At 47.1% G+C, this 24,916-nt stretch overlaps 2 protein-coding genes across 3 annotated transcripts in view; one reads left to right on the top strand and one right to left on the bottom strand.

The window, feature by feature from the left end:
• MDH1B (malate dehydrogenase 1B) overlaps nt 1–16,019 on the bottom strand; it is a 222,476-nt gene extending 206,457 nt beyond the window's left edge. The window contains exons 1-2 of the mRNA XM_030209739.1: nt 15,981–16,019; nt 3,429–3,541 (exon numbers count right to left, since the gene is read on the bottom strand). Of these exons, the coding sequence (XP_030065599.1) occupies nt 3,429–3,541; nt 15,981–16,002 (135 nt within the window). The 5' untranslated portion in view covers nt 16,003–16,019. The remainder of the gene's footprint in view (nt 1–3,428; nt 3,542–15,980) is intronic.
• A 101-nt stretch (nt 16,020–16,120) lies between these two features.
• Nucleotides 16,121–24,916, top strand: part of FASTKD2 (FAST kinase domains 2) — a 211,549-nt gene continuing 202,753 nt past the window's right edge. For both annotated transcript variants that reach the window (XM_030209830.1, XM_030209829.1), the window contains exons 1-2: nt 16,121–16,263; nt 23,503–24,371. In XM_030209830.1, the coding sequence (XP_030065690.1) occupies nt 23,592–24,371 (780 nt within the window). In that variant the 5' untranslated portion in view covers nt 16,121–16,263; nt 23,503–23,591. The remainder of the gene's footprint in view (nt 16,264–23,502; nt 24,372–24,916) is intronic.

The following is a 24,916-nucleotide window of genomic DNA, read 5'->3' as shown; positions in this document are numbered from 1 at the left end:
TGCTGACCATTCTGAGATTATAACTGAACTGAACTGGTATGTTTCCCCAGAGGAAAGAGAGAAAAAGTAGGATTGCGTGCCTGTAATGGATGTTCTACTTGGACAGCAGGATTACCAGCCATAGTGAACATCCAGGGCCGTGCCGATGCGGTAAGCGGGGTAAGCGCCGCAGGGGGGCGCCCACCTCTGGAGGGCGCCGCCGCGGTGCTTACTCTCGCCCCATGCCGCCGAGGCCTTTAAATCTTTTACCTGGTTGCAGCAGCGTCAGTGAAAGCGCTGCCGACGTCTCCCTTCCCTTGCACTCATTGGTTCCCTCAGTGTCCCGCCTTCTTCTGACGTCAGAAGAAGGCGGACACTGAGGGAACCAAGAGCGCGAAGGGAAGGTAGACGTCGGCAGCGCTCCGCTTTCACTGACGCTGCTGCGACCTCTTCGTTGCCGTCGCGTCGTCCCACCCCCCCACTTCACGCGATTCGCGAACCACGCTGCCGCTTAGCACTGCTTAAAAAAAAAATTTACACATCAGCAGGAACAGGCTGCTTCAGCCAATCCCAGGAGCCTTCCTTCAGCCCTCAGGGGCGGAACACGCTGAAGGAAGGCCCCTGGGATTGGCTGAAGCAGCCTGTTCCTGCTGACGTGTAATTTTTTTTTTTTAAAGCAGTGCTAAGCGGTTCGCGAATCGCGTGAAGGGAGAAGACAATTTACTGGAAATGGAGGGGAGAGAGAGGAGGATTGCTGGCTATGAATGGAGGAGGGAAGGGCAGAGAGGGACAAGGATGGACATGGGGGCCCAGGGAGAGGACAATTTGCTGGAAATGGAGGGGAGAGGAGATAGAGGAGGATTGCTGGCTATGAATGGAGGAGGGAAGGGCAGAGAGGGACAAGGATGGACATGGGGGCCCAGGGAGAGGACAATTTGCTGGAAATGGAGGGGAGAGGAGATAGAGGAGGATTGTTGGCTATGAATGGAGGAGGGAAGGGCAGAGAGGGACAAGGATGGACATGGGGGCCCAGGGAGAGGACAATTTGCTGGAAATGGAGGGGAGGGGAGAGAGAGGAGGATTGCTGGCTATGAATGGAGGAGGGAAGGGCAGAGAGGGACAAGGATGGACATGGGGGCCCAGGGAGAGGACAATTTGCTGGAAATGGAGGGGAGAGGAGATAGAGGAGGATTGCTGGCTATGAATGGAGGAGGGAAGGGCAGAGAGGGACAAGGATGGACATGGGGGCCCAGGGAGAGGACAAATTGCTGGAAATGGAGGGGAGAGGAGATAGAGGAGGATTGCTGGCTATGAATGGAGGAGGGAAGGGCAGAGAGGGACAAGGATGGACATGGGGGCCCAGGGAGAGGACAAATTGCTGGAAATGGAGGGGAGGGGAGGAGGATTGCTGGCTATGGATGGAGGAGGAGGGAAGGGCAGAGAGGGACAAGGATGGACATGGGGGCCCATGGAGAGGACAATTTGCTGGAAATGGAGGGGAGGGGAGGAGGATTGCTGGCTATGGATGGAGGAGGAGGGAAGGGCAGAGAGGGACAAGGATGGACATGGGGGCCCATGGAGAGGACAATTTGCTGGAAATGGAGGGGAGGGGAGATAGAGGAGGATTGCTGGCTATGAATGGAGGAGGGAAGGGCAGAGAGGGACAAGGATGGACATGGGGGCCCAGGGAGAGGACAATTTGCTGGAAATGGAGGGGAGAGGAGATAGAGGAGGATTGTTGGCTATGAATGGAGGAGGGAAGGGCAGAGAGGGACAAGGATGGACATGGGGGCCCAGGGAGAGGACAAATTGCTGGAAATGGAGGGGAGGGGAGGAGGATTGCTGGCTATGGATGGAGGAGGAGGGAAGGGCAGAGAGGGACAAGGATGGACATGGGGGCCCATGGAGAGGACAATTTGCTGGAAATGGAGGGGAGGGGAGAGAGAGGAGGATTGCTGGCTATGAATGGAGGAGGGAAGGGCAGAGAGGGACAAGGATGGACATGGGGGCCCAGGGAGAGGACAATTTGCTGGAAATGGAGGGGAGAGGAGATAGAGGAGGATTGCTGGCTATGAATGGAGGAGGGAAGGGCAGAGAGGGACAAGGATGGACATGGGGGCCCAGGGAGAGGACAAATTGCTGGAAATGGAGGGGAGGGGAGGAGGATTGCTGGCTATGGATGGAGGAGGAGGGAAGGGCAGAGAGGGACAAGGATGGACATGGGGGCCCATGGAGAGGACAATTTGCTGGAAATGGAGGGGAGGGGAGAGAGAGGAGGATTGCTGGCTATGAATGGAGGAGGGAAGGGCAGAGAGGGACAAGGATGGACATGGGGGCCCAGGGAGAGGACAATTTGCTGGAAATGGAGGGGAGAGGAGATAGAGGAGGATTGCTGGCTATGAATGGAGGAGGGAAGGGCAGAGAGGGACAAGGATGGACATGGGGGCCCAGGGAGAGGACAAATTGCTGGAAATGGAGGGGAGAGGAGATAGAGGAGGATTGCTGGCTATGAATGGAGGAGGGAAGGGCAGAGAGGGACAAGGATGGACATGGGGGCCCAGGGAGAGGACAATTTGCTGGAAATGGAGGGGAGAGGAGATAGAGGAGGATTGCTGGCTATGGATGGAGGAGGGAAGGGCAGAGAGGGACAAGGATGGACATGGGGGCCCAGGGAGAGGACAAATTGCTGGAAATGGAGGGGAGGGGAGGAGGATTGCTGGCTATGGATGGAGGAGGGAAGGGCAGAGAGGGACAAGGATGGACGTGGATGGGAGGCCAGGACCCAGGGAGAGAGAAGAAATTGCTGGAAATGGATATAGAGCAAGAAATGAAGAAGAAAGGAGGAAAGTAAAGAAATAAATGGAAAGGAAGCCCTGGAAATGGAGTTAAGAGGACAGATAGCAGCAGACTCAGATACTGACCAGCATGATCGGAAAAAGAAAGTCACCAGACAACAAAGGTAGAAAAAAATCATTTTATTTTCATTTTAGCGTTTGGAATATGTCTACTTTGAGAATTTACATCTGCTATCTTATTTTGCAATGTATAGCAATTTGTTTATAAGAATATTGCTGACAATTCCTGTCAGTGTAGCAAGTGGTGAGCGATCATTTTCACGGGGGGGGGGGGGGGGGGGGGGGCGCCAACTGATAGTCTGCAGGGGGGCGCCAGAGACCCTAGGCACGGCCCTGTGAACATCAGCTGAACATCTTTTTTATGGCAAGGGAAAAAACCTGCTTTACAGCTGTTATTGCCAAAGGAAGCTCACATATCTGGGGAAAATCAACCTCTAAGGGGGGTCTTTTACTAAGGAATATAATGGGCGTCTCAGCGTTTAGCACCAGCTGATTTTTAGCATGAGCTAAAACGCTAGCGCACCTTAGGAAAAGACCCCCAAACGATTTTAAGAATCTTTGATAATGCTTCTTCTTTTCATATGCAGTGCTTACCTCCCAGTCATCTGGGTGATGAGTAATCTTGTGTACTTTGAAGTCATCTAGACTTTTTGTCAGGAAGTCAGCAAGTGCTTCTGCTTTAGCATAGTATGGACAGTCCGCTCTGCCTGAAACAATTTACAGTAAATAGACCTTGAACAGGCATTAGGTAGGGGACATGGAAAACAAATCTTTTTTTATAGGCCCATCTTTCCTATCAAATAGAAAGGAAAGGAAGGCTTACAGAGTGCTTTATAGAAAGAGCAAAGTGTTGTAGCCAAACCCTTTCTCCCATGTACCCTATTGGGCTAATTTTCGAAAGAGAAGGACGCCCATCTTTCGACATAAATCGGAAGATGGGAGTCCTTCTCACAGGGTCATCCAAATCGGCATAATCGAAAGCCAATTTTGGTTGTCCCCAACTGCTTTCTGTCGCTGGGACGGCCAAAGTTCAAGGGGGCGTATCGTAGGCATAGTGAAGGCGGGACTTGGGCGTGCCTAACACATGAACGTCCTCAACCCATAATGGAAAAAAAAGGGCGTCCCCGACGAGCACTTGGACGACTTTACCTGGTCCTGTTTTTGTTACGACCAAGGCACAAAAAGGTGCCTGAACTGACCAGATGACCACTGGAGAGAATCGGGGATGACCTCCCTTTACTCCCTCAGTGGTCAATAACCCCCTCCCACCCTCAAAAAATCTTTCAAAAATATTTTTTGCCAGCCTCTATGCCAGTCTCAGATGTCATACTCAGGTCTGTGACAGCAGTATGCAGGTCCCTGGAGCAGTTTTAGTGGGTGCAGTGCACTTCAGACAGGTGGACCCAGGCCCATCCCCCTACTTGTTACGTTTTTTCCTCTTCAACATCAGCAAAATTCGCCCTTTCCTCTCTGAGCACACCACCAGAACTCTCGTCCACACTCTCATTACCTCTCGCCTTGATTACTGCAACTTACTCCTCACCGGCCTCCCACTCAGCCATCTATCCCCCCTTCAATCCGTTCAGAACGCTGCCGCACGTCTTATATTCCGCCAGAACCGATATACTCATATCACCCCTCTCCTCAAATCACTTCATTGGCTTCCGATCAGATATCGCATACAATTCAAGCTCCTCCTCCTTACCTACAAATGCACTCAGTCTGCGGCTCCTCACTACCTCTCCACCCTCATCTCCCCCTATGTTCCCGCCCGTAACCTCCGCTCACAGGACAAAGCCCTTCTCTCAGTACTCTTCTCCACCACTGCCAACTCCAGGCTCCGCTCATTCTGCCTTGCCTCACCCTATGCCTGGAACAATCTTCCTTTACCCATACGCCATGCCCCCTCCCTACCCACCTTCAAATCTCTGCTTAAAACTCACCTCTTCAATGCTGCCTTCGGAGCCTAACCGCTTGAGAAATATAGAATGCCCCAATCTATCCACCCTATCAGATTAACTGTTCACTCGTCCTCTAGATTGTACACTTGTCTTTAGATTGTTCTCTTGTCTTTTAGATTGTAAGCTCTTTGAGCAGGGACTGTCCTTCTATGTTTAAACTGTACAGCGCTGCGTAACCCTAGTAGCGCTTTAGAAATGTTAGTTAGTAGTAGTAGTAGTAGTAGTAGTTTGTGGAGGAAACAGCGAGCCCTCCAAAACCCACCACAAACCCACTGTACCCACATCTAGGTGCCCCCCTTCACCCATAAGGGCTATGGTAGTGGTGTACAGTTGTGGGTAGCAGGTTTTGGGGGGGCTCAGCACACAAGGTAAGGGAGCTATCTATTCCTGGGAGCAATTTATGTCCACTGCAGTGCCCCCTAGGGTGCCCGGTTGGTGCCCTGGCATGTCAGGGGGACCAGTGCACTACAAATGCTGGCTCCTCCCATGACCAAAGGGCTTGCGTTTGGTCGTTTCTGCGATGGATGTCCTTGGTTTCCATTATCCCCGAAAATTAGAAACGACCAAGTCTAAGGACGACCTAAATTTCAAGATTTGGACGTCCCTGACCGTATTATCGAAACAAAAGATGGACGGTGGGACTGGTGGTTGGGAGGCGGGGATAGTGCTGGGCAGACTTATATGGTCTATGCGAGAGCCGGTGGTTGGGAGGCGGGGATAATGCTGGGCAGACTTATACGGTCTGTGCCAGAGCCGGTGGTGGGAGGCGGGGCTGGTGGTTGGGAGGCAGGGATAGTGCTGGGCAGACTTATATGGTCTGTGCCCTGAAGAGGACAGGTACAAATCAAGGTAGGGTATACACAAAAAGTAGCACATATGAGTTTATCTTGTTGGGCAGACTGGATGGACCGCGCAGGTCTTTTTCTGCCGTCATCTACTATGTTACTATGTTACTATTAGAGCAGAAAGCAAGTTCCAGGAATAGCCTAGTATTCAGTGCAGTGGAAGAGGATCCAGGCCCATATCCTACTCTAACTCCAAAATACACTGAATACCTGCTGTACCTACATATAAATGACTCCTGCAAGCTTGAGAGCTATTGAGAGGTATAATCGAACGCGAACGCCCATCTCCAAGGGTGACTATCTCCGAGGACGGGTATGCGAAAGGGCGGGACAGACCGTATTTTCGAAAAAGATGGGCGTCCATCTTTTGTTTCGATAATATGGTTGGTGCCGGGCAAATGCATCGGATTTGGGCGGATTTCAGCTGGGCGGTATCAGTTTTCAGCGATAATGGAAACCAAAGGCGCCCAGCTCAAAAACGAACACATCCAAGGCATTTGGTCGTGGGAGGGGCCAGGATTCGTAGTGCACTGGTCCCCCTCACATGCCAGGACACCAACTGGGCACCCTAGGGGGCACTTGTAAAAAGTAAAATAAAAAATTAAAATACCTCCCAAGTCCATAGCTCCCTTACCTTGGGTGCTGAGCCCCCCAAATCCCACCCAAAACCTACTCCCCACAACTCTACACCATTACCATAGCACTTATGGGTGAAGGGGGCACCTAGATGTGGTTACAGTGGGTTTTGGGGAGGGGGGTTGGAGGGCTCCCATTTACCAGCACAAGTGTAACAGGTAGGGGGGGATAGGCCTGGGTCCACCTGCTTGAAGTCCACTGCACCCACTAACAACTGCTCCAGGGACCTGCATACTGCTGTGATGGAGCTGGGTATGACATTTGAGGCTGGCATACAGGCTGGAAAAAAAAAGGTTTTAAAGTTCTTTTTTTTTTGGTGGGAGGGGGTTAGTGACCACTGGGGGAGTCAGGGGAGGTCATCCCCGATTCCCTCGGGTGGTCATCTGGGCAGTTGGGGCACTTTTTGTGGACTTGTTCGTGAAAAAAAAGGGTCCAAAAAAAGCGGCCCAAATTCTCGCTTCTGCCACCCTTCTTTTTTCCATTATTGGCCAAGCGCGTCCATCTCCTCTCGGTCGATAAACACGCCCCAGTCCCGCCTTCACCACGCCTCCGACACGCCCCCGTCAACTTTGTTCGTTCCCGTGACAGACTGTAGTTGGAGGGGCCCCAAATCGGCTTTCGATTATACCGATTTGGGCGCCCACAGGAGAAAGGCACCCATCTCCCGATTTGGGTCGAAATATGGGCGTCTTTCTCTTTCGAAAATAAGCCTGATTGTGATGTACAGTGAACTACAGCAGGTATTTTTCTGCTCCTGGAGAGCTCACCACACAATATAAGGGGGTTATGGTGAGATGCGTACTTGGGACCTTTTATGTGACTTCCACTGCAATGCCCCCTAGGATGCCCCACAGCTCTACTGGGATGTCTGTGTGACCAGTCTACTAAGAATGATGGCCCCCCAAACATCCCAATGGCTGGTTTTTCAGCATTTTTCTCTTGGATGTTATATTTTCCAAAATCGTTCCAAAAGAAAAATACACTGAGCACAAAACGTTTAGGAGAACTGCGATTTTTGAACCAAAAAGATAAACGTTTTTCAGGTTCTAAAATGGTTATGTTCATCACTCAATTCTTGGACGTTTCTAGCAAAATGTCCAAAATCAGACATACACGTTTTATAGCAAGGAACAAAGAAATCAAGTATATGATGTCTTTTAAAAAAACAACATATCTGAAAGAAAAGGGAAAATTAGGTTCTTACCTTGGTAATTTTCTTTCCTTTAGTCATAGCAGATGAAGCCATTACGTATGGGTTGTGTCCATCAACCAGCAGGGGGAGATAGAGAGCACTCAACTTTTCACAGTGTCTCATGGCCAGCCAGCTCCACTGCCTCTTCAGTATTTGAAGCTTCCAAAGCAGTATGGCAAACCGCAATGGGAATAACATGAACTTTCCTCACAGCGAACGATGGCCCCTTAACAAGGGAATGAACACATCCTCCTGGAGGGAATAAACTCGTCCTCCTCATTGTATAACTGGAGGGGATACATGCAACCTCCTGGAGGGAATGGACTCATCCTCCTATAAGTGAACATGAATCCTGAAGACAGTTTTCCAACTTTCTCCCAAGGAAGAAACTTCAGGAAACAAGAACAGAACCTGAAACAGATTCACAGCATACAGACAATCATACAAGGAGGGCTCATGGCTTCATCTGCTATGACTAAAGGAAAGAAAATTACCAAGGTAAGAACCTAATTTTCCCTTCCTTGTCATCAAGCAGATGAAGCCATTACGTATGGGATGTAACAAAGCAATCCCTATATAGGGTGGGAACAGGTCACACCACGCGCTCGCACTTGTGCTCCAAAACGCGCATCCCTCCTAGCAGCCACATCCAGCCTGTAATGTCGGGCAAAAGAGAGCTTAGAAGCCCATGTTGCTGCACTGCATATCTCTTGACGAGAGAGTGCTCCAGTTTCAGCCCAAGAGGAAGAAATCGCTCTGGTAGAATGCGCCTTAAAGGCTACAGGCGGAGACCGGCCGGCAAGCAGATAAGCTGAAAAGATAGTTTCTTTGAGCCAGCGGGCAATAGTGGCTTTAGACGCTGGAGACCCTCTGCGAGGCCCCTGATAGCAAAACAAACAGATGATCATAGATCCTGAAAGAGATAGTAACTCGCAGATACTGCAGCAGAGTCCTGTGCACATTCAACAGGTACAACTGCCCAAAAGATTCTGGAAACTCCTCCTTATCAAAGGAGGGCAAGAAAATAGGCTGGTTTAGGTGAAACGCTGAAACCACCTTAGGCCTTCAGTGTCAAGTCTTTCTCTGAAGCACGCCGAAGCGGTTCAAAGGGAGCACCCTGAAGGGCCTTCAGCACTAGCCCCAGGTTCCAAGCTGGACAGGGTGCTCGCACGGAAGGCCGGAGCCAAAGCACCCCACTAAGAAACCATGCCACATCTGGATGAGCAGCTAAAGACACGCCTTCAACCTTACCACGAAGGGAGGCCAACACTGCCACTTGCAAATGCAGGGAATTATAGGCCAAGCCTATTTGTACACCATCCTGCAAAAAGTCCAGAATCGGCGAGACAGGAGCCCGCATGGGTATGATCGCTTTTGAAGCACACCAAGACTCAAACTGGCGCCAAATCCTGGCATAAGCCACGGAAGTGGAATGCTTGCGGGCCTGCAGGAGAGTGGAAATGACTGTGTTTGAATAGCCTTTGTCCCTCAATTGCGCCCTCTCAATCGCCATGCCATAAGACCAAAGTGGCAGGCGTCCTCCATGGCTACCGGGCCCTGTGACAACAGGTTCGGTACCAGAAGTAAAGGAAGGGGAGCCTCCACTAGCATCTGTCGGAGGTCCGCATACCAAGGCCTCCTGGGCCAATCCGGGGCGATGAGGACCACTTCTCCTGGGTGCAGCCGAATCCGCAGGAGCACGCACCCTATCAAGGGCCACGGAGGGAACACATATAGTAGGCCCGGAGGCCAGGGCTGAGTCAAGGCATCCAACCCTGCCGAGCGAGGATCTCTCCGTCTGCTGAAGAAGCACGGGACTTTGGCATTTGAACTTGTCGCCATAAGATCCATCACGGGCTTGCCCCATATCTGCAGGAATACTTCGTCTGCTAGTTCCCATTCTGCTGAATCGATCTGATGCCTGCTTAGATAATCGGCTTGCAAGTTGCTCTGACCTGCAATGTAAGCTGCCGACAGAAACTGAAGATGCAGCTCGGCCCAGGGCAAATCTGTTCGGCCTACGCGGCCAATGCTCTGCACTGAGTGCCGCCTTGTCGATTTATGTAGGCCACTGCTGTCGTTTTGTCCAACATCACTCTGACAGCCAATCCTTCCAGGGTCACTTGAAAGGCCAGAAGCGTCTGAAACACCGCTTTCAACTCCAGGCGGTTGATGGACCACTCCGACTCCTCAGGCGTCCATAGATCCTGGGCATGCTTCCCCTTGCAATGTGCGCCCCAGCCCTTCAGGCTGGCATCTGTTACTACTAGACACCAATCGGGGAGCGCCAGCGGCATTCCTCGCCGCAGCATGTTGTCTGAGAGCCACCACTCCATGCTGAGTCAGGCCGCAGGGAGCCAAGAAAGTCTGCATTGATAATCCTGAGAAACTGGAGACCATCTTTGAAGTAGGGAATACTGTAGAGGTCTCAGGTGCGCTCTCGCCCAGGGCACCACTTCCAATGTGGCTGTCATCGATCCCAGCAGCTGGACAATGTCCCAAGCTCGTGGGTGGGGCATCCTCAGGAGCAGACGGACCTGATTCTGAAGCTTGCACCGCCTTAGCTCTGGTAGGTATACATAGCCCGAGCCTGTGTCGAACCTGGCCCCCAAATATTCTAGAGATTGCGAGGGGGTCAGGTGACTTTGGCCATATTGACGACCCAGCCTAGAGATTGAAGTACTGAGACCACTCTGGCTGTAGCTTGATAGCTCTCTGTTACAGAGTCTGCTCTGATGAGCCAGTCGTCTAGGTACGGGTGAACCCTGATACCTTCTCACCTGAGCAAAGCAGCTACTACCACCATTACCTTCGAAAAGGTTCGGGGAGCTGTGGCGAGGCCAAAAGGCAAGGCCCGGAACTGGAAATGTTTTCCCAACGCAGCAAACCTCAGAAACTTCTGGTGCGGGGGCCAAATTGGTATGTGCAAGTAAGCTTCTTTCAGGTCTAGAGACGTGAGAAACTCTCCTGGCTGTACCGCAACAATGACGGAGCGCAGGGTTTCCATGTGGAAATGCTGCACTCTCAGGGACTTGTTTAATTCTTTTAAGTCCAGAATAGGGCGAAAAGACCCACCTTTTCGTGGCACCACAAAGTAGATGGAGTATCGGCCGTAGCCGTGTTCGGCGGGAGGTACCAGGGACATAGCCCCTAACTGAATCAGACCTTGCAAAGTCTCCTCTACCGCTGCCCGTTTGGCGGCAGAACCGCATCGGGACTCCACAAACACGTCTCTTACTGGGGCGTTGAATTCTATTCTGTAGCCATCTCTGATCAGGTCCAGAACCCACTGATCTGAGGAAATATTGGCCCACTCCTCGGCAAAGAGGGAAAGACGTCCTCCGATGACAGGAAGCGAGGTGGGGGCCGGCGCACCATCATTGAGAGGGTCGCCCCTGAACTCCAGGCCTAGAGCCGGTGGCTGTGAAACGCTTGTCCGAGTGAAAGGAGTTCCTCTGCTGAAAAACGGGCACGAGAAGTGAACCCAGCAGAACGCCCCGGGCGGTACCTTCTAGCTTCACGGAAGCGAGGTCTATAAGAGGAGTGGACTGCCTGGCCCTTGGAGGAAGGCCTCAGCCTATCTTCGGCCAAGCGCTGGGGTTTAGGATCTCCCAGGCCTTTAACAATTCTTTTTTCCAACTCCTCACCAAATAGGAGAAGGCCTTGAAAGGGCAACTTCACCAACCTTTGCTTAGAGGCCATGTCCGCTGCCCAATGTCATAGCCAAATAAGACGGCGAGCCGCCACTGCTACTGCCATTTGCGTCCGCTGCCAGGTCTGAGCAGGAAGAATCATCGCTCGCCATGCTCGGGCCGGCTCTTACACCTGTACAGCATGATTTACAGAGCCCCGCTGCTGATTTGCGCTTGCCACACCGGGAACAGCGCTTTACATTCTCTGCAGCCATCGCCGAAAACGGTGGGAAAATTCAAAATGGCGGTTTCGCGCCAAAAACGCCCCGATCGTGGGTCCACCCCAGAGGAGTTAGAAAGCACTCTTACCTCACCGGACCGAGTATCACAGCTCTGGTCCCATAGAAGAATCAAAGGAAAACCTCTGTTACATTTTTTTTTTTTTAAACGCTGTGAGGAAAGCAGAGGTAATAAGAACTCCGGAGGCTCAGATGAGTGGGAAAGGCAGGGAAAGGCGAACCAATGTGCCTGCATCCACTGAGTGGGAAAGGACAGGGAAAAGCAAACTAATATGTCCACATCCACGGGGGCATGGGTAAGGCAGGGAAAGGGCTAACCTATGTGCCTTCAAAGTGAAGCTGCTATAGCCTCTAACACCCCGGCTAACAACTGGCAAGCCAGGAGCCACCCCCAGGCAGATTTTTGATGGAGCTCGAAGAAGCTGCAGCCACCCTGCTTGGGGAGATAGAGAATACTGAAGAGGCAGTGGAGCTGGCTGGCCATGAGGCACTGTGAAAAGTTGAGTGCTCTCTATCTCCCCCTGCTGGTTGATGGACACAACCCATACGTAATGGCTTCATCTGCTTGATGACAAGGAACAATATTTAACAATTGACAACAAATGTAAGAAGATCCAGGCCTGACATTCAAAAAAAGTATAACAATATAACTAAAATACAGGAACGACAGCTAATCAGTGGTAAGGTGTACAAAATGCTCTTTTATTAAAGTTTTGCGCATGCTAAATACTGTGTATTCTATTTTATATATATGGGCCATGTTGCACTTAGTGTACCCTAATGTCTGTTAGCGTGTGTCACAAAACACCTAGCCATCCACCTGGGGTTATCCCACAGCCATTTAGAGGGTCTATCCCCAGCACAGCTCAGGTCCTCCTGCACCTGTCACTTGTGATCTATATTAGCACCCTCCTCCAAACGACTGGGTCCCAACCACCTCTGGGCAAGTCTCCCGCTCTTACGTTATCCCCAGTGACTTCTAGGTTACTGGGGCCACACTCCCAGAAAACACTCACAGACATATTTATTAGAGATATCCTGAAAACCTGACTGGCTGGTGGTCCCCCAGGACAGGTCTGAGAACCACTGAGCTAGGGGTTCCTACTTCTACTCTAGCTGTTACCCTTCAAGCCAAGGCGCCCATGTCATTGTGTATGCCCAATATGCAGGCTTAAACTGGAAAGGACCTAAAACAGTAACATAGTAAATGTTGGCAGATAAAGATCAAACAAATCCGCAGTCAAGCGGAGAACTTGAACGCCCCATGGGAGAACACAGGTATAGAAGAAAGTGGGATGTTTGACCACGGCAATACAAGACCTGGAGAGATGAATCTTAAAAATACTTGTTTATTGATGAAAGAAAGACTCCACACAACCGTTGTGTTTCGGCCGTTAGACCTGCATCAGGAGTCTCGCTCGACGGTATTACCATATAGTGGGTCTCAAACGCCAGGAAACAGCTGATGCGTGCGTTAGGGAACACGTAATGTGTTGATCTATGAAGTGGGTCTTTAAAAAGACCTTTCACGAAGGAACTTGCTCGTAGACAAATAGATTGTCCGCATGAAGCATGCTAACGCACGCATCAGCTGTTTTCCGGCGTTTGAGACCCACCGTCGAGCGAGACTCCTGATGCGCTGAATATGAGCACACTGTACATTCCACCATCTTGAAACGCCTCATATTTTCCTTTTTTAGGCAGGTTTCACATTATTTTCTTTGAGTAACAATTTACTTTTTTTTTTACCATCTGAGATCACATGAAATTTCAATGGCTTAAATAGAAAACCTGTTTGGGAAGCACTGAGCTAGTAAATAAAATAGAAAAGAAACCATCAGGGAGATAAGCAGCAGAGGTATTCAACTAGTCAAATGTGGGGGTTAACGGGAGGTGACATAGCTGTGAAATGATGAGCAAAGTACTCGACTGCAGAAATCTACATGACATCTTGATACCAATAATATTTGTGCACAGAATATACATTTAACATTCTAGATATGCACAATACACATTACCCAATATTTGTAATTGTGGTGTATGTGAATACAACACTCTTCCAGGTCCTGAAACAATTTCTGTGCAAATTATTGGTTCAAGCAAACAAAAGAGCAGATCACTAGGTGGTATTAATCAGACTTTATTGGAGAAATAATCGCTCGACACAGACTGTGTTTCGCCCACAAGGGCTGCGTTAGGGGCTTTCAGTTGCTGTGATATTAAACAAAGCAAAAGCATATAAACAGTAGGTCAGCTTCTTCCCAAGTAATATTGCGCTCAAAATCAGGACATCATATGATCGAAAAGATCCCCTGTTCCGGGGCAGACTCAGAGGGAGCAGTGAACACATGCGAATTGCGAAATCGGACTGAAACAGGGCAACAGGCGCGTGCCGTGGCACCCCCCCCCCATCAGCGTGTATCCGGGGTGGACCGTCCCCACCGCCTCCGCCTTGGAACGCCACTGGAACTAGGTATGCTTAATATATTGGCCCCTGGATAAAATGTAAAAATGATAGGCTGAATAGAGAGGGGTATGACCAACAGAAAAAAGGACATATTGATGACCTTGTACCAGTTGTTACTGAGGCCCCACGTGAAGTATTGTGCTCAGTTTTTGAGGCCACATCTCACTAAGGGGCCCTTTTACAAAGCATCGGTAAGCCCAATGCGGGCTTACCGCATGCTAACTTGGGACTACTGCTGGCCCAACACGGCTGCCAGCAGTAGTTCTGGCTTGAGTGCGCGCCATTTCCAATGTGCCATTAAAATTTTTTTATAGTGCAGCGCTAACCAAGCGGTAATCGGGCATCGCCGCGAGCAGCCCAGTTACCGCTGGGTTACCATGGGAGTCCTTACCGCCACCTCAGTGGGTGTCGGTAAGTGCTCCCCGCCGCATGACCATGTGATAAGCTGCGATAAAAAGGGCCCCTGCTCATGGGGAAAATGGCCCTCACCGCTACTGCAGGGCCCTTTTTCCCGCAGCTTAGTAAAAGGACCCCTACGGATATAAAACAACTTGAAATGCATAGAAATGCAACAAAAATGGTATGGGGTAATCGCCACAAGATGTATAAGAGACTTGAAGGGGCATAATCGAACGCGAATGCCCATCTCCATGGGCGTCTATGTCCGAGAATGGGTACGTGAAGGGGCGGGACAGACCGTATTTTGGAAAAAAATGGGCGCCCATCCTTTTTTTCGATAATACGGTTTGTGCCGGGCAAATGCATCGGATATGTGCGGATTTGAGCTGGGCGGTTTCGTTTTTCAGTCCAGCTCAAAAATGAACACATCGAAGGCATTTGGTCGTGGGAGGGGCCAGGATTTTAGACGGTTTCCTAAAGGACAAGTCCATAAATCACTACTAAATGGACTTGGGAAAAATCCACAATTCCAGGAATAACATGTATAGAATGTTTGTACGTTTGGGAAGCTTGCCAGGTGCCCTTGGCTTGGATTGTATATGAATGATAGGCTTAGTTAACCCTTTAGATTTCCAAATCAATATCTTATAGGTGATAGATTTTTGGAGGTGGAAGATGGATGTCAACGCTTTCCAAACATCTGTCCAATAGGACTGAAACAACAAACATGTGAATAACATATGCCATATGGTTTCAACATCTTGAATGCAATGCTAACAATTATCAGGTTTTTGGAGGTGGAAGATGGATGTCAACGCTTTCCAAACATCTGTCCAATAGGACTGAAACAACAAACACGCGAAAACATATGCCATAAGGTTTCAACATCTTGAATGCAATGCTAACAATTATCAGCAATAGTTTTGAGCTTACAGAGTTTATATAGTGTCCACTATGCTCTATGTATAGAAAATATTATATTTGTATCAGAGCCATTGGCGCGGAAACATGAAGACAGCCAAACTTGTTTTCCCAAACCTGCTCTATAACAGATGGATGCTGAATCACTGTCTATTTAAGCAACTTATAAAACCAGGAACCTGATTTAGGTAATGATCCTTGCTTCCATATAATCTCTGCTAAATTCCAAGACTCACCAAGATCTGGTATAGGGCAATGCTGCAACACTTGTCAATTGGACCCACCTATAATGCTATAAACTAGGAAGAGTCTTTACGTTATAGGAAGTACTTTTTCACGGAGAGGATGGTAGATACCTAGATTGCCCTTCGGTAGGATGGCTTAGTGAGAGGGGTCGCTTAGCTAATTAATTATCTGAAAAGCCTGTCAATATTCCAGGCAGGATTAACTCTTTGGTGAGTCCTAGGCAAAAAAGCATGTTGGGCCTAAATGTATCTTGCCTTGAATTACTACTGGAAAGGCATATGCTAAATCCAAATGTCCTTATCTCCCTCTCTTCCCCTAAACTCCCACAAATGGGGCCCTGCATAAAGAGTAAAACAGGCAAAGCAGGAATGAGCAGCTGACTGGAGGCAATGCACAGGGGATGGGAAAAACTAGACAGGCCCTTAATCCTGCCCTGCCAATATTATGGCTCAAAAAAAAAAAGAATTTCCACAGTTGCTGTAAGCAGATAATTTTAAAACATCAAAATACAGAGCTCTTGGGTTACCTAGGTGGCTCCCAGCGCTTACCCGCCAGCACAAATTTAGCCATTGAAGTCGATTTGCAGCGCCCAGTTCTAGTTCCCTGCAGTTGCTAAGCAACACGACGCCTCGCCATCTGTAGTACCAGGACGTGACGTCAGGTGCACAGTGCGTCACAGGATGCAGAGGGAAGCGTGTAGAAGCCAGGCGGCACGGCGTCAGGACGGGTAGTTCATAGTTCTGCATTTTTTCTGAGAGTTATCGCGTGATTTTTTGTTATCATGGCTGCGCGCATAAATAAAGACGGTATGAAGTTCTTTGAAGGCTGAAGGTGAGTGCGAATGGGAAGAGTTACGGTTTCCGGTGTCAGTCACTTGGGCCTCTTGTGTCTAGCCGCGCTAATGTTCTGTGCGGGAACCACTAACATGGCTTGATAAAAGTGGTCCTTTACGTAATTCTGGGATCCTTGGCGCAGCATCTGACCAAACACAGTATCCCTTAAATAGCAGCAGTAACAATGACTACGGCTCTTCAAGCCCTGAACTCGTGCGCGTCCTGCCCTCCTCAATCTCAGAGGCTGAACGGCAGGAGTAGTTATTGAACCCAGGACCAGTGTCAGGGAACACGAAGAAAACACGACTGCATAGAAGGATAATAAGGCTTGTTCCGCAGAGCCTATGAAACACATGCGGGCATATTTTCAAAGCACTTAGCCTTCCAAAGTTCCATAGGTTTCTATGGAATTTTGGAAGGCTAAGTGCTTTGAAAATGAGCCCCATGGTCTTCTATGCTTACTCCAATATTCCCTTTAACATTGTTAATGTTTTTGTCTCCCCATCTCTGCTGTGGGGGGAGAGGGGGGCTATTCTATACATCTTCCATCATTCCTGAAGTTTGCACGCTTTGAATCTTGTAATCATGATTTCTTGATCAATATTTCTATTGGAAAATTCTTGTGCACCGTTTATGCCCTTGGAGATATTCAAATATTCTACCTTTTTATTTATTTATTCATTTTATTTGTTACATTTGTATCCCATATTTTCCCACCTATTTGCAGGCTCAATGTGGCTTACATAGTGCCGGAGATGTGATTGCAGGCTCCGGTGTAAACAAATACAGAGTGATGTAGAGATAAGATAAAGTTCATGTGGTATTGCCACGTGAGATAAGGTAAAGTTTGTGTGGGATATCCACATAGGGCGTCATGCACGGAAGAGTTGTGTTGTGTCCATATCGTATTTACACCCATCTAATGTAATAATTCACACCTCCAACGTTCTGAAGCTGACTCCGTGGCAGCGTGGCTGTGAGCCCTGAAGTGTTCGTAGGCTTCGTAATCGCTCCGCTCTCCCGCCTTCAGAGCCCTGCTGATATGAAGAAACAGCCACCTGGCTCAGTTCCTCGCGCTGTGTCCTGCCCCTCTCGCTCCATGTCCTGCCCCTCCCCGCTCCGCCCTCCCACCCTTGGAGCCCTGCTGAACTGAAGAAACAGCCACCTGGCTCAGTTCCTCACGTCGTGTCCCGCCCTCTCGCTCCGCCCTCGTAGCCCTGCTGATCTGAAGAAACAGCCACCTGGCTCAGTTCCTCATGCCGTGTCCCGCCCACCTGCCCCTCGTGCTGTGTCCCGCCCTCGGAGCCCTGCTGATCTGAACAAACAGATGCCTCACTCACTTCCTCGTGCAGAAATCATAACTGGACCAACTGCTCTGACAGGACTCCAGCTGAAAAGACACTGGCCGTCGCTACAGCGGCACAGCTGCTGACTAAAGAAAACCTGTCCTGTGTGCTGCAGGCATTGATACTACCTGCTCTGCCTCGCCTGTATTCAACTTGGACCTCCTACACTACTTCAGGCCCCATCACTGTGCCTACCTGCTGTCGAGGTAAAAGAAATCCAAAGTGGAGTGGAGGAGTGGCCTAGTGGTTAGGGTGGTGGACTTTGGTCTTGGGGAACTGAGGAACTGAGTTCGATTCCCACTTCAGGCACAGGCAGCTCCTTGTGACTCTGGGCAAGTCACTTAACCCTCCATTGCCCCCTGTAAGCCGCATTGAGCCTGCCTTGAGTGGGAAAGCACGGGGTACAAATGTAACAAAAAAAAAAAGTAGAAAAAAACTTTGGGAACAGGAGGTGATAAGGGGCTGGGCTGTGGTGGTGTGGGGACTAGCCAGAGTTGATTTCATGTCACTCTCTCTGTCTTTCTCTCTCTGACAGACAGACGAACCGACAGACAGCCCTTCCCCTGCTACCCCCCCCAATTGGATTTGACTCTCACACCGACACTTTGTATCTCTGTCTTCCACTCACAAACACACACTCAGTCTGTCAAACACTGTGACTCTCTCTCTGTGACAACCATACTACCCCCCCCCCCCCCCCCCCCCCCCCCATTGGACCTGTCTCTCATTGATACACAGACAATGAGGCTCATTTTCAAAGCACTTAGCCTTCCAAAGTTCCATAGAAACCTATGGAACTTTGGAAGGCTAAGTGCTTTGAAAATATGCCTCAATGTGTACCTGTGTCTTCCACTCTCTGACAGACACTGAGTCTGTCAAACACTCTTGATTCTCTCTTTGTGTCACACAGTCTACACCCCCCACACCCATTTCAGCTATCTCTCACTCATACACACACATACACTGTGTATCTCAGTATTCAACTCTCTGACACACACTCAGTCTGTGAAACAGTCTTATTCTCTCTCTCTCTCTCTGACACACATACTACACCCCCCTCCCCATTGGAGCTGACTCTCACTCATACTGCAACCCCTCCCCCCCAATTGGATCTGTCTGACAATCAAACATACACACACAATATGTATCTCTGTCTTCCGCTCTCTGACACACACTCAGTCTGTCAAACGCACTGATTCTCTCTCTCTCACATACTACACCCCCCCCCCCAATTCCAGCTGACTCTCACTCATACACACGCACACAATGTGTATCTCTTTCTTCAAAGTACATAAACAAATATAGATCTTATTCTGCAGCATGGTAGTACTTATAATACACCACTGGAAATTATTGATTACCATCAGAGCACATTCCTCCTAACACTTCCCTTACAAACATTAATGGGAGAAGGTGATTATCTTGCTAGCGCCCGTTTCACTTCAAACAGAAACGGGCTTTTTTTACTAGTCTATGATATGAGTGTGCATTTAATATACACAGATATGTTTTGTGGTTGTTAAAACCTATTATGCTGATTTCAGCTGTTCTTTTCTGCTCTTCTGAAGCTGTCACACCCTAGGTGGCCATCTAATCATATTTGATGGTTGTCAGCTCTTAAACCTAGCCGGCTCTAATGAAGATGGTACGTTGGACTTTAGGCCCTGATGTACTAAAATTTTGAAAAAAAAAAAAAGTAGCACATTTATGTTAGTTAACAAGGCTGTCTTGGAGACCAGTTCTTTATTAACTCTATCACATTGGAGGCACATTCTTTCCTGTACTGATGGACCCCAAGTGACAGGACCAGTTGGTACAGTAACTCCTTCCCAGAAGTAATGAGATTGGCCTTCCAAGCATTAGATAACCTACCACCTCTAAGTCATACATATTATTGGCTTATTTATTTTATTTTTGTTACATTTGTACCCCGCACTTTCCCACTCAATGCGGCTTACATGGAGCAATGGAGGGTTAAGTGACTTGCCCAGAGTCACAAGGAGCTGCCTGTGCCGGGAATCGAACTCAGTTCCCCAGGACCAAAGTCCACCACCCTAACCACTAGGCCACTCCTCCACTTATCACACCCACCCTTTTAATTTTAAAGTACAGATTTGAGGGTCCACCCCTTACCCCTCCAAGACTAAGAATAAGCTGCTATCACACCCACCCCTTGAATTTTAAAGTACAAATTTGAGGCTCCACCCCTTACCCCTCCAAGACTAAGAATAAGCTTCAGTACTCTAGCGCCCCTCAAACCATCCTTTCTCTCAGTTCTAGCACAAATTTGTGCCTCTTAGGCTGTGCTTCTTTTCCCTGATGCCCCTCTCCCTAGCACAATATGAAGGTCCAGTGCCCTTACTTTCACCTCACAGTGGACAGTGAAATCTTAACTGGCAGGAGGGAACCAGTTTCCCATCTACAGTGACATCAATTTTTGAAATTGTTTCACATATATAACATGCCAAAAGCATGTCTAGGTCATAATGTTAGTGCCATTTTGAACTTGGTGCGGACAGGAAGAAAACAATCTCTCCGCTGTTGGTGAAGATTGCACTCACACAAATACCTAATATTTTGGAAGCTAATTTCCATGGCTAATGCAAATACCACTTAGCCTTTATTCATGGGCATTAGTGCTAATATTCATGTGTATATAGATTCCTTGTTGTAGCATCTGTGATATAAGATCCATGAAATAAAAACTTTTCTCTATGCCTTATCTGGACTGAGGTATTTTCTTTACATATATATATATTTTTTTTTTTTCCAGAGGTAAGGTCCCCATATGATACAGTACTTCTGGTGAGGTCTCACCAGTAATGTCATTTTCATTCTTTTCAACCCAGTGGTAGCTAGACAAACATTTCTCAACACCTTTTGCATAATTCTTTCCATCTATTTGTGAGTGAAATAACGCTCTGAATTTAACAGAATGCCAAACAGGAGAAAGACCTTGGAGTAATTATTGTCTGATAACCTCAAACTAACAAATCATTGCAACAAGACAATAGCAGGAGCCAGAATAAGAGCATAAAAACTGGTAAAAATGACACATTGAGTTTGAAAATGGGCCAGGTTGGTCCAGGAGTAGCAGGGAAATAATCCCCCAAAATGACCTAATGTATTTCTGTATGAGAAAAAGTTCTAGCTTCTGTAGCATAGAAAATTGCATACAGTAAATAGAGAATTCCTCCTTTTAAACTACCCTCTCCTGTTTCTACTCCCCCAAACCGACCCACCCTACAACCGGCACCCACAACCCAAAAACTACCACTGCAGACTGCCCCAACTCCAACAACTATCTCCTCCCGCAACTGTCCCATCATCCCAGAAATTGTCCCCACCCACAAAAACTACCCATCATAACTTCCCCAATATGCAGAAATGCAGAAGGATTGGAAATAATTCCATGAGTCATGCTTTGTACATTTTCCCAACTTGTTCCTACTGATAATTTTCTTTTTCTATGCACCCTCTGGAATTTTGCTGGTGGCTATAGTAAAACCAGCTAGCGTAACTGAGTTAAAAAATAAATATTCGGACAAGTGTCTGGGAGGAAAAGTCTATAAACAGTTGTTAAGATAGCCCTTGGGGACTGGTACTTAGCATGAAATCTTCCTACTTTATGAGATGCTACCAGGTACTTGTGACCTGAATTGGCCACTGTTTTAAAACAGGATACTGGGCTTAATGGCCAGATTGAGTATGGCGATCTGTGTGTTCTTATTCTGGCTTCCACTGATTTGTTAGCTTGAGGTCATCATATATGATCTCCCCGAGGCTTCTCTCCTGCACATTAGTATCTCACTCCCATCAAGTACTGCTCTTTAAGATTCTGTATTTGAAATGCATGGTTATATTTTTTGGTACTGAATGTTAGCTGGCCAACTAATACCATGTTTTAGAGGGCTTATTTTTATCCTTTTTTGCAAGTAAAGTCAGGTAATGTATGTTGACTAGAAATGGCACTGAGCTTCCATGGTCAAATTATTTTATTTCTAGTGTACCATTAGTCAGTACTTCACAAAATGAGTATAACAACCTGTAACAAGACAGTAATTGTATACTGAAGAAAATATGTCACAGCATTGGAGAAACAGAAGAGAACAAAAGATGGTAGACCATTGAAATGACCAGAAGATGTTAGACCTAGTGGAAATATGCTGACTTTTTAAACCTGTTCCATATTATTTATTGAGATTTATGAACCGCCTTTATGAAGAGATTCACCCAAGGCAGTGTACAGCAGGAGAAGTTTAACATAAAACTTACAATTTTGTTAACAGCATAGCAATAGTAAAAATAACCAAATGTAAACATAAATACAATAAATGATGTAAACTTGAGAACAGCAAATTAAAACCTAATAATAGGACTACCATGAAACAGTATCAAAAATGTACACATTGAGCAGCACTGAAATTCAAACAACAGAGATATAATACGATATCTATCAGCATAATACTAATGAAACACCAACTAAGCATGCAATAGAACATTCAAATAACAGATATGATACTAATGCTTTTCTGCAGTACAGCTTACCTTATAGCCAAGGGGACAAATGCAGATATGTAGATGGAGACAAGATGGGTGGAACAGTCAGTTGGTATAAATAGATGGGTGTCTAAACTCAAGTCACGCGTTTCTACAGTTAAACAAGATATAAGGAACTGATCTAAGTTACAGTGTGTGTTGCAGGCTACTCCAGGTGCAGATTGAGTGTATAGCGAGTCACCCTCTGTATTAAAGGCTTGTGAGAATAGCCAGGCTTTCATATGCTTATTGAAGTAGAGGTAGTCTCAAGTTAGACATAGCCCTTCTGGGAGTAAATTCCAGAGCATGGGGGCTAGTCCTGCTAATCATGCTTAGTGGATGATTAAAGAAAAGTAGGCAGTATCTCCGTCATTCTGTAACAAATTGCCTGAATCTAGGTTCCAATTTACACACGTAAGTTAGAATATTAGCTCTTGCATGTAACTGTAATAGCCACACACACAAGCGCTAGCTGTGTACTTAGCAGTATTCTATAACATAGATGCACAACTCAGCGAATAAACGCGAGGACGTACACATAGGTGGGTCCTACAGTTCCAAGTGCAGATAAAGAATACTGTAAGTTGTGCGCCAAGGCATGTATATTTGTATCTGCTGTTGACATGGCGTAAGTGGGTGGGCCTAAATGTTGACGTGTAAGTGACAACTTACACTAGTAATTTTATAACAGAATCTGGGTGTCCAGATGCTGTTAATAGCACATAGCATGCCGCATCTCAGTGCCTCACTTTTGATACCCTTTATAGAATTGCTTCCTACGGGGGTCTTTTACAAAGATGTGCTAGCGTTTTTAGCGCACGCTAACCATGTAGACACCCATAATAATCTTATGGGCATCTACACGGTTAGCACACCCTAATTTTTAGAACGTGCTAAAAATGCTAGTGCACTTTGTAAAAAGGGCCCTAAATGACTTTTGACCTCTTAGTTCACTGTGAGCTACAACCATAGATTGAAAATGAGTAAAATTGTGAATTATTTATGATGAGAGAGAAGTCTTTGAAACAGTACAGGTATCCAGCCTGTTATGTTGGGTGACAGTGCAGGATCCTATCTGGACCCCTGGAATTGACATTCCCTGTCCTTTTGAAGAATTGTATGTACTCTGAATCAAAGTATATTCCTTTTACTGAAGATGGTCTTGAGTTAAACCTCATATTATTGTAAAGGATCTTAATTTTATTCATGTGGAAGTCAAGATTTGTACTTGGTATTTTCATCTTTTTGAACTATTAGAAAGGCATGAGCTAAATACAAATTTTTAAAAGTACTGTTTTCAGCTTGTGTGAATGCTCTTAACTTTTTTTTCTTTCTTTTCCACCTTTTTGCAGGTAATGGTCTTCACCCTGTGTGGCTTATCTCCTAGCTTCTTTTTCTGAGTTATTGTTTATAAACTTTGTCACATCAAATCAGTACCAGAATGATGGCTGCCCGATATATAAGGTGCATGAGGTACATGCCTATATTCAAGCCTGTTGTGGACTGTAGCATTCATAGAAGTCATATGAGGACTTGTACGTCCTGTAATAGCAGACAAAAGAATGCTCAAAATGTAAATGCTAATAAATCCATGTTAACTACCCATACTGGCATTATTGACTCCTCTGTAAGATTTTTATGTCAAGAGACCCCTCTAAGCAGTCTGGGAGATACCAATGTGAAAGAACAGAATTCAAAGACCAAGGTCAGTGAGCTGACGCAGAGCCCTCTAGCATTCAATGTTAGTTCTAAGTATCCTAACATTAACAACCTTTCCCATCCCATTGATGTAAACATAGAAGAAAAACAAGACTCTGTGTACATGGACCCTTTGGAGGAGGATGATAGTGTTGAAGAGAAAAGAGATGTCTCTGAGATGCCAAAAGAACTGTTGCAACAAAAATTCAGTGAAGCTCTTCGAAAGTGTACATCTCCTAGTGATGTGCTAGACCTAACTATGAAGCACTCTTTGACCTGTAAACAGAGCAGCAACTGTCTTACTACCATGTGGGACATCACCAAAAAGATGTCTGAGGAGCAGAAATGTTTACAGAGACGTCTGATGTTTGAGCATCCTGCTTTCCCGCAGCTGTGTTACGAAGTCATGGAGGCTGCTAGAAAGATGACCTCTCAGGACCTTGTCTACAGTCTACATGCACTAGTGAAGCTTCGGGTATCACAACGCACACGGTTAATTCAGACCTTGGTGAGGGTTTGCCAGGTGAGGAACTCTTATTTAATGTATATATGGAAAATTCATGAAAGCTAGGAAAGTTTAGTTGCAAACCACCTTGTTATGTTTCAGGAAAGGTGGTATAATAATTATATTAAACCATAATAAAATTGCAAAACTACAACTTTTAACCTACTCTGCAATTTTTGAACTTTTAAGGAGAGGTTCTTTTTCTTTTTTTTTTTAAATATTCCCTGCAGTTTTCTTTGTTCTAACGATTCACAGCATACATATTTCATTGGACTGTGATCTATCTGTTCTCCCAGTATTTAACTAAATAGTTACAAATGTTGAACTTAACTAGGAACAAACAAAGCAGAGCACCTTCATCCTGAACAGAAAGATGCTACTGGTGCATTCTGCTAGAATAAAGAATAGTTTAATCTTTAACTTCTATGAAAACATTCTGCGCTTCCTCATTACCTATTTGTCTTAAATATCTCCATTTGTTCCATTCTGTTACAAAATGTACTTTCATGAGGGCCTGTTTACTAAGGTGCGTTAGTGTTTTTAGCGCACCTACACTTGGCGTG

This window comes from Microcaecilia unicolor, chromosome 7, assembly GCF_901765095.1.
Source record: "Microcaecilia unicolor chromosome 7, aMicUni1.1, whole genome shotgun sequence".
Classification (NCBI taxonomy): Eukaryota; Metazoa; Chordata; class Amphibia; order Gymnophiona; family Siphonopidae; genus Microcaecilia; species Microcaecilia unicolor.
The sequence above is the reverse complement of the archived record's forward strand: the minus strand, read 5'-3'. Positions and strand labels throughout refer to the sequence as shown.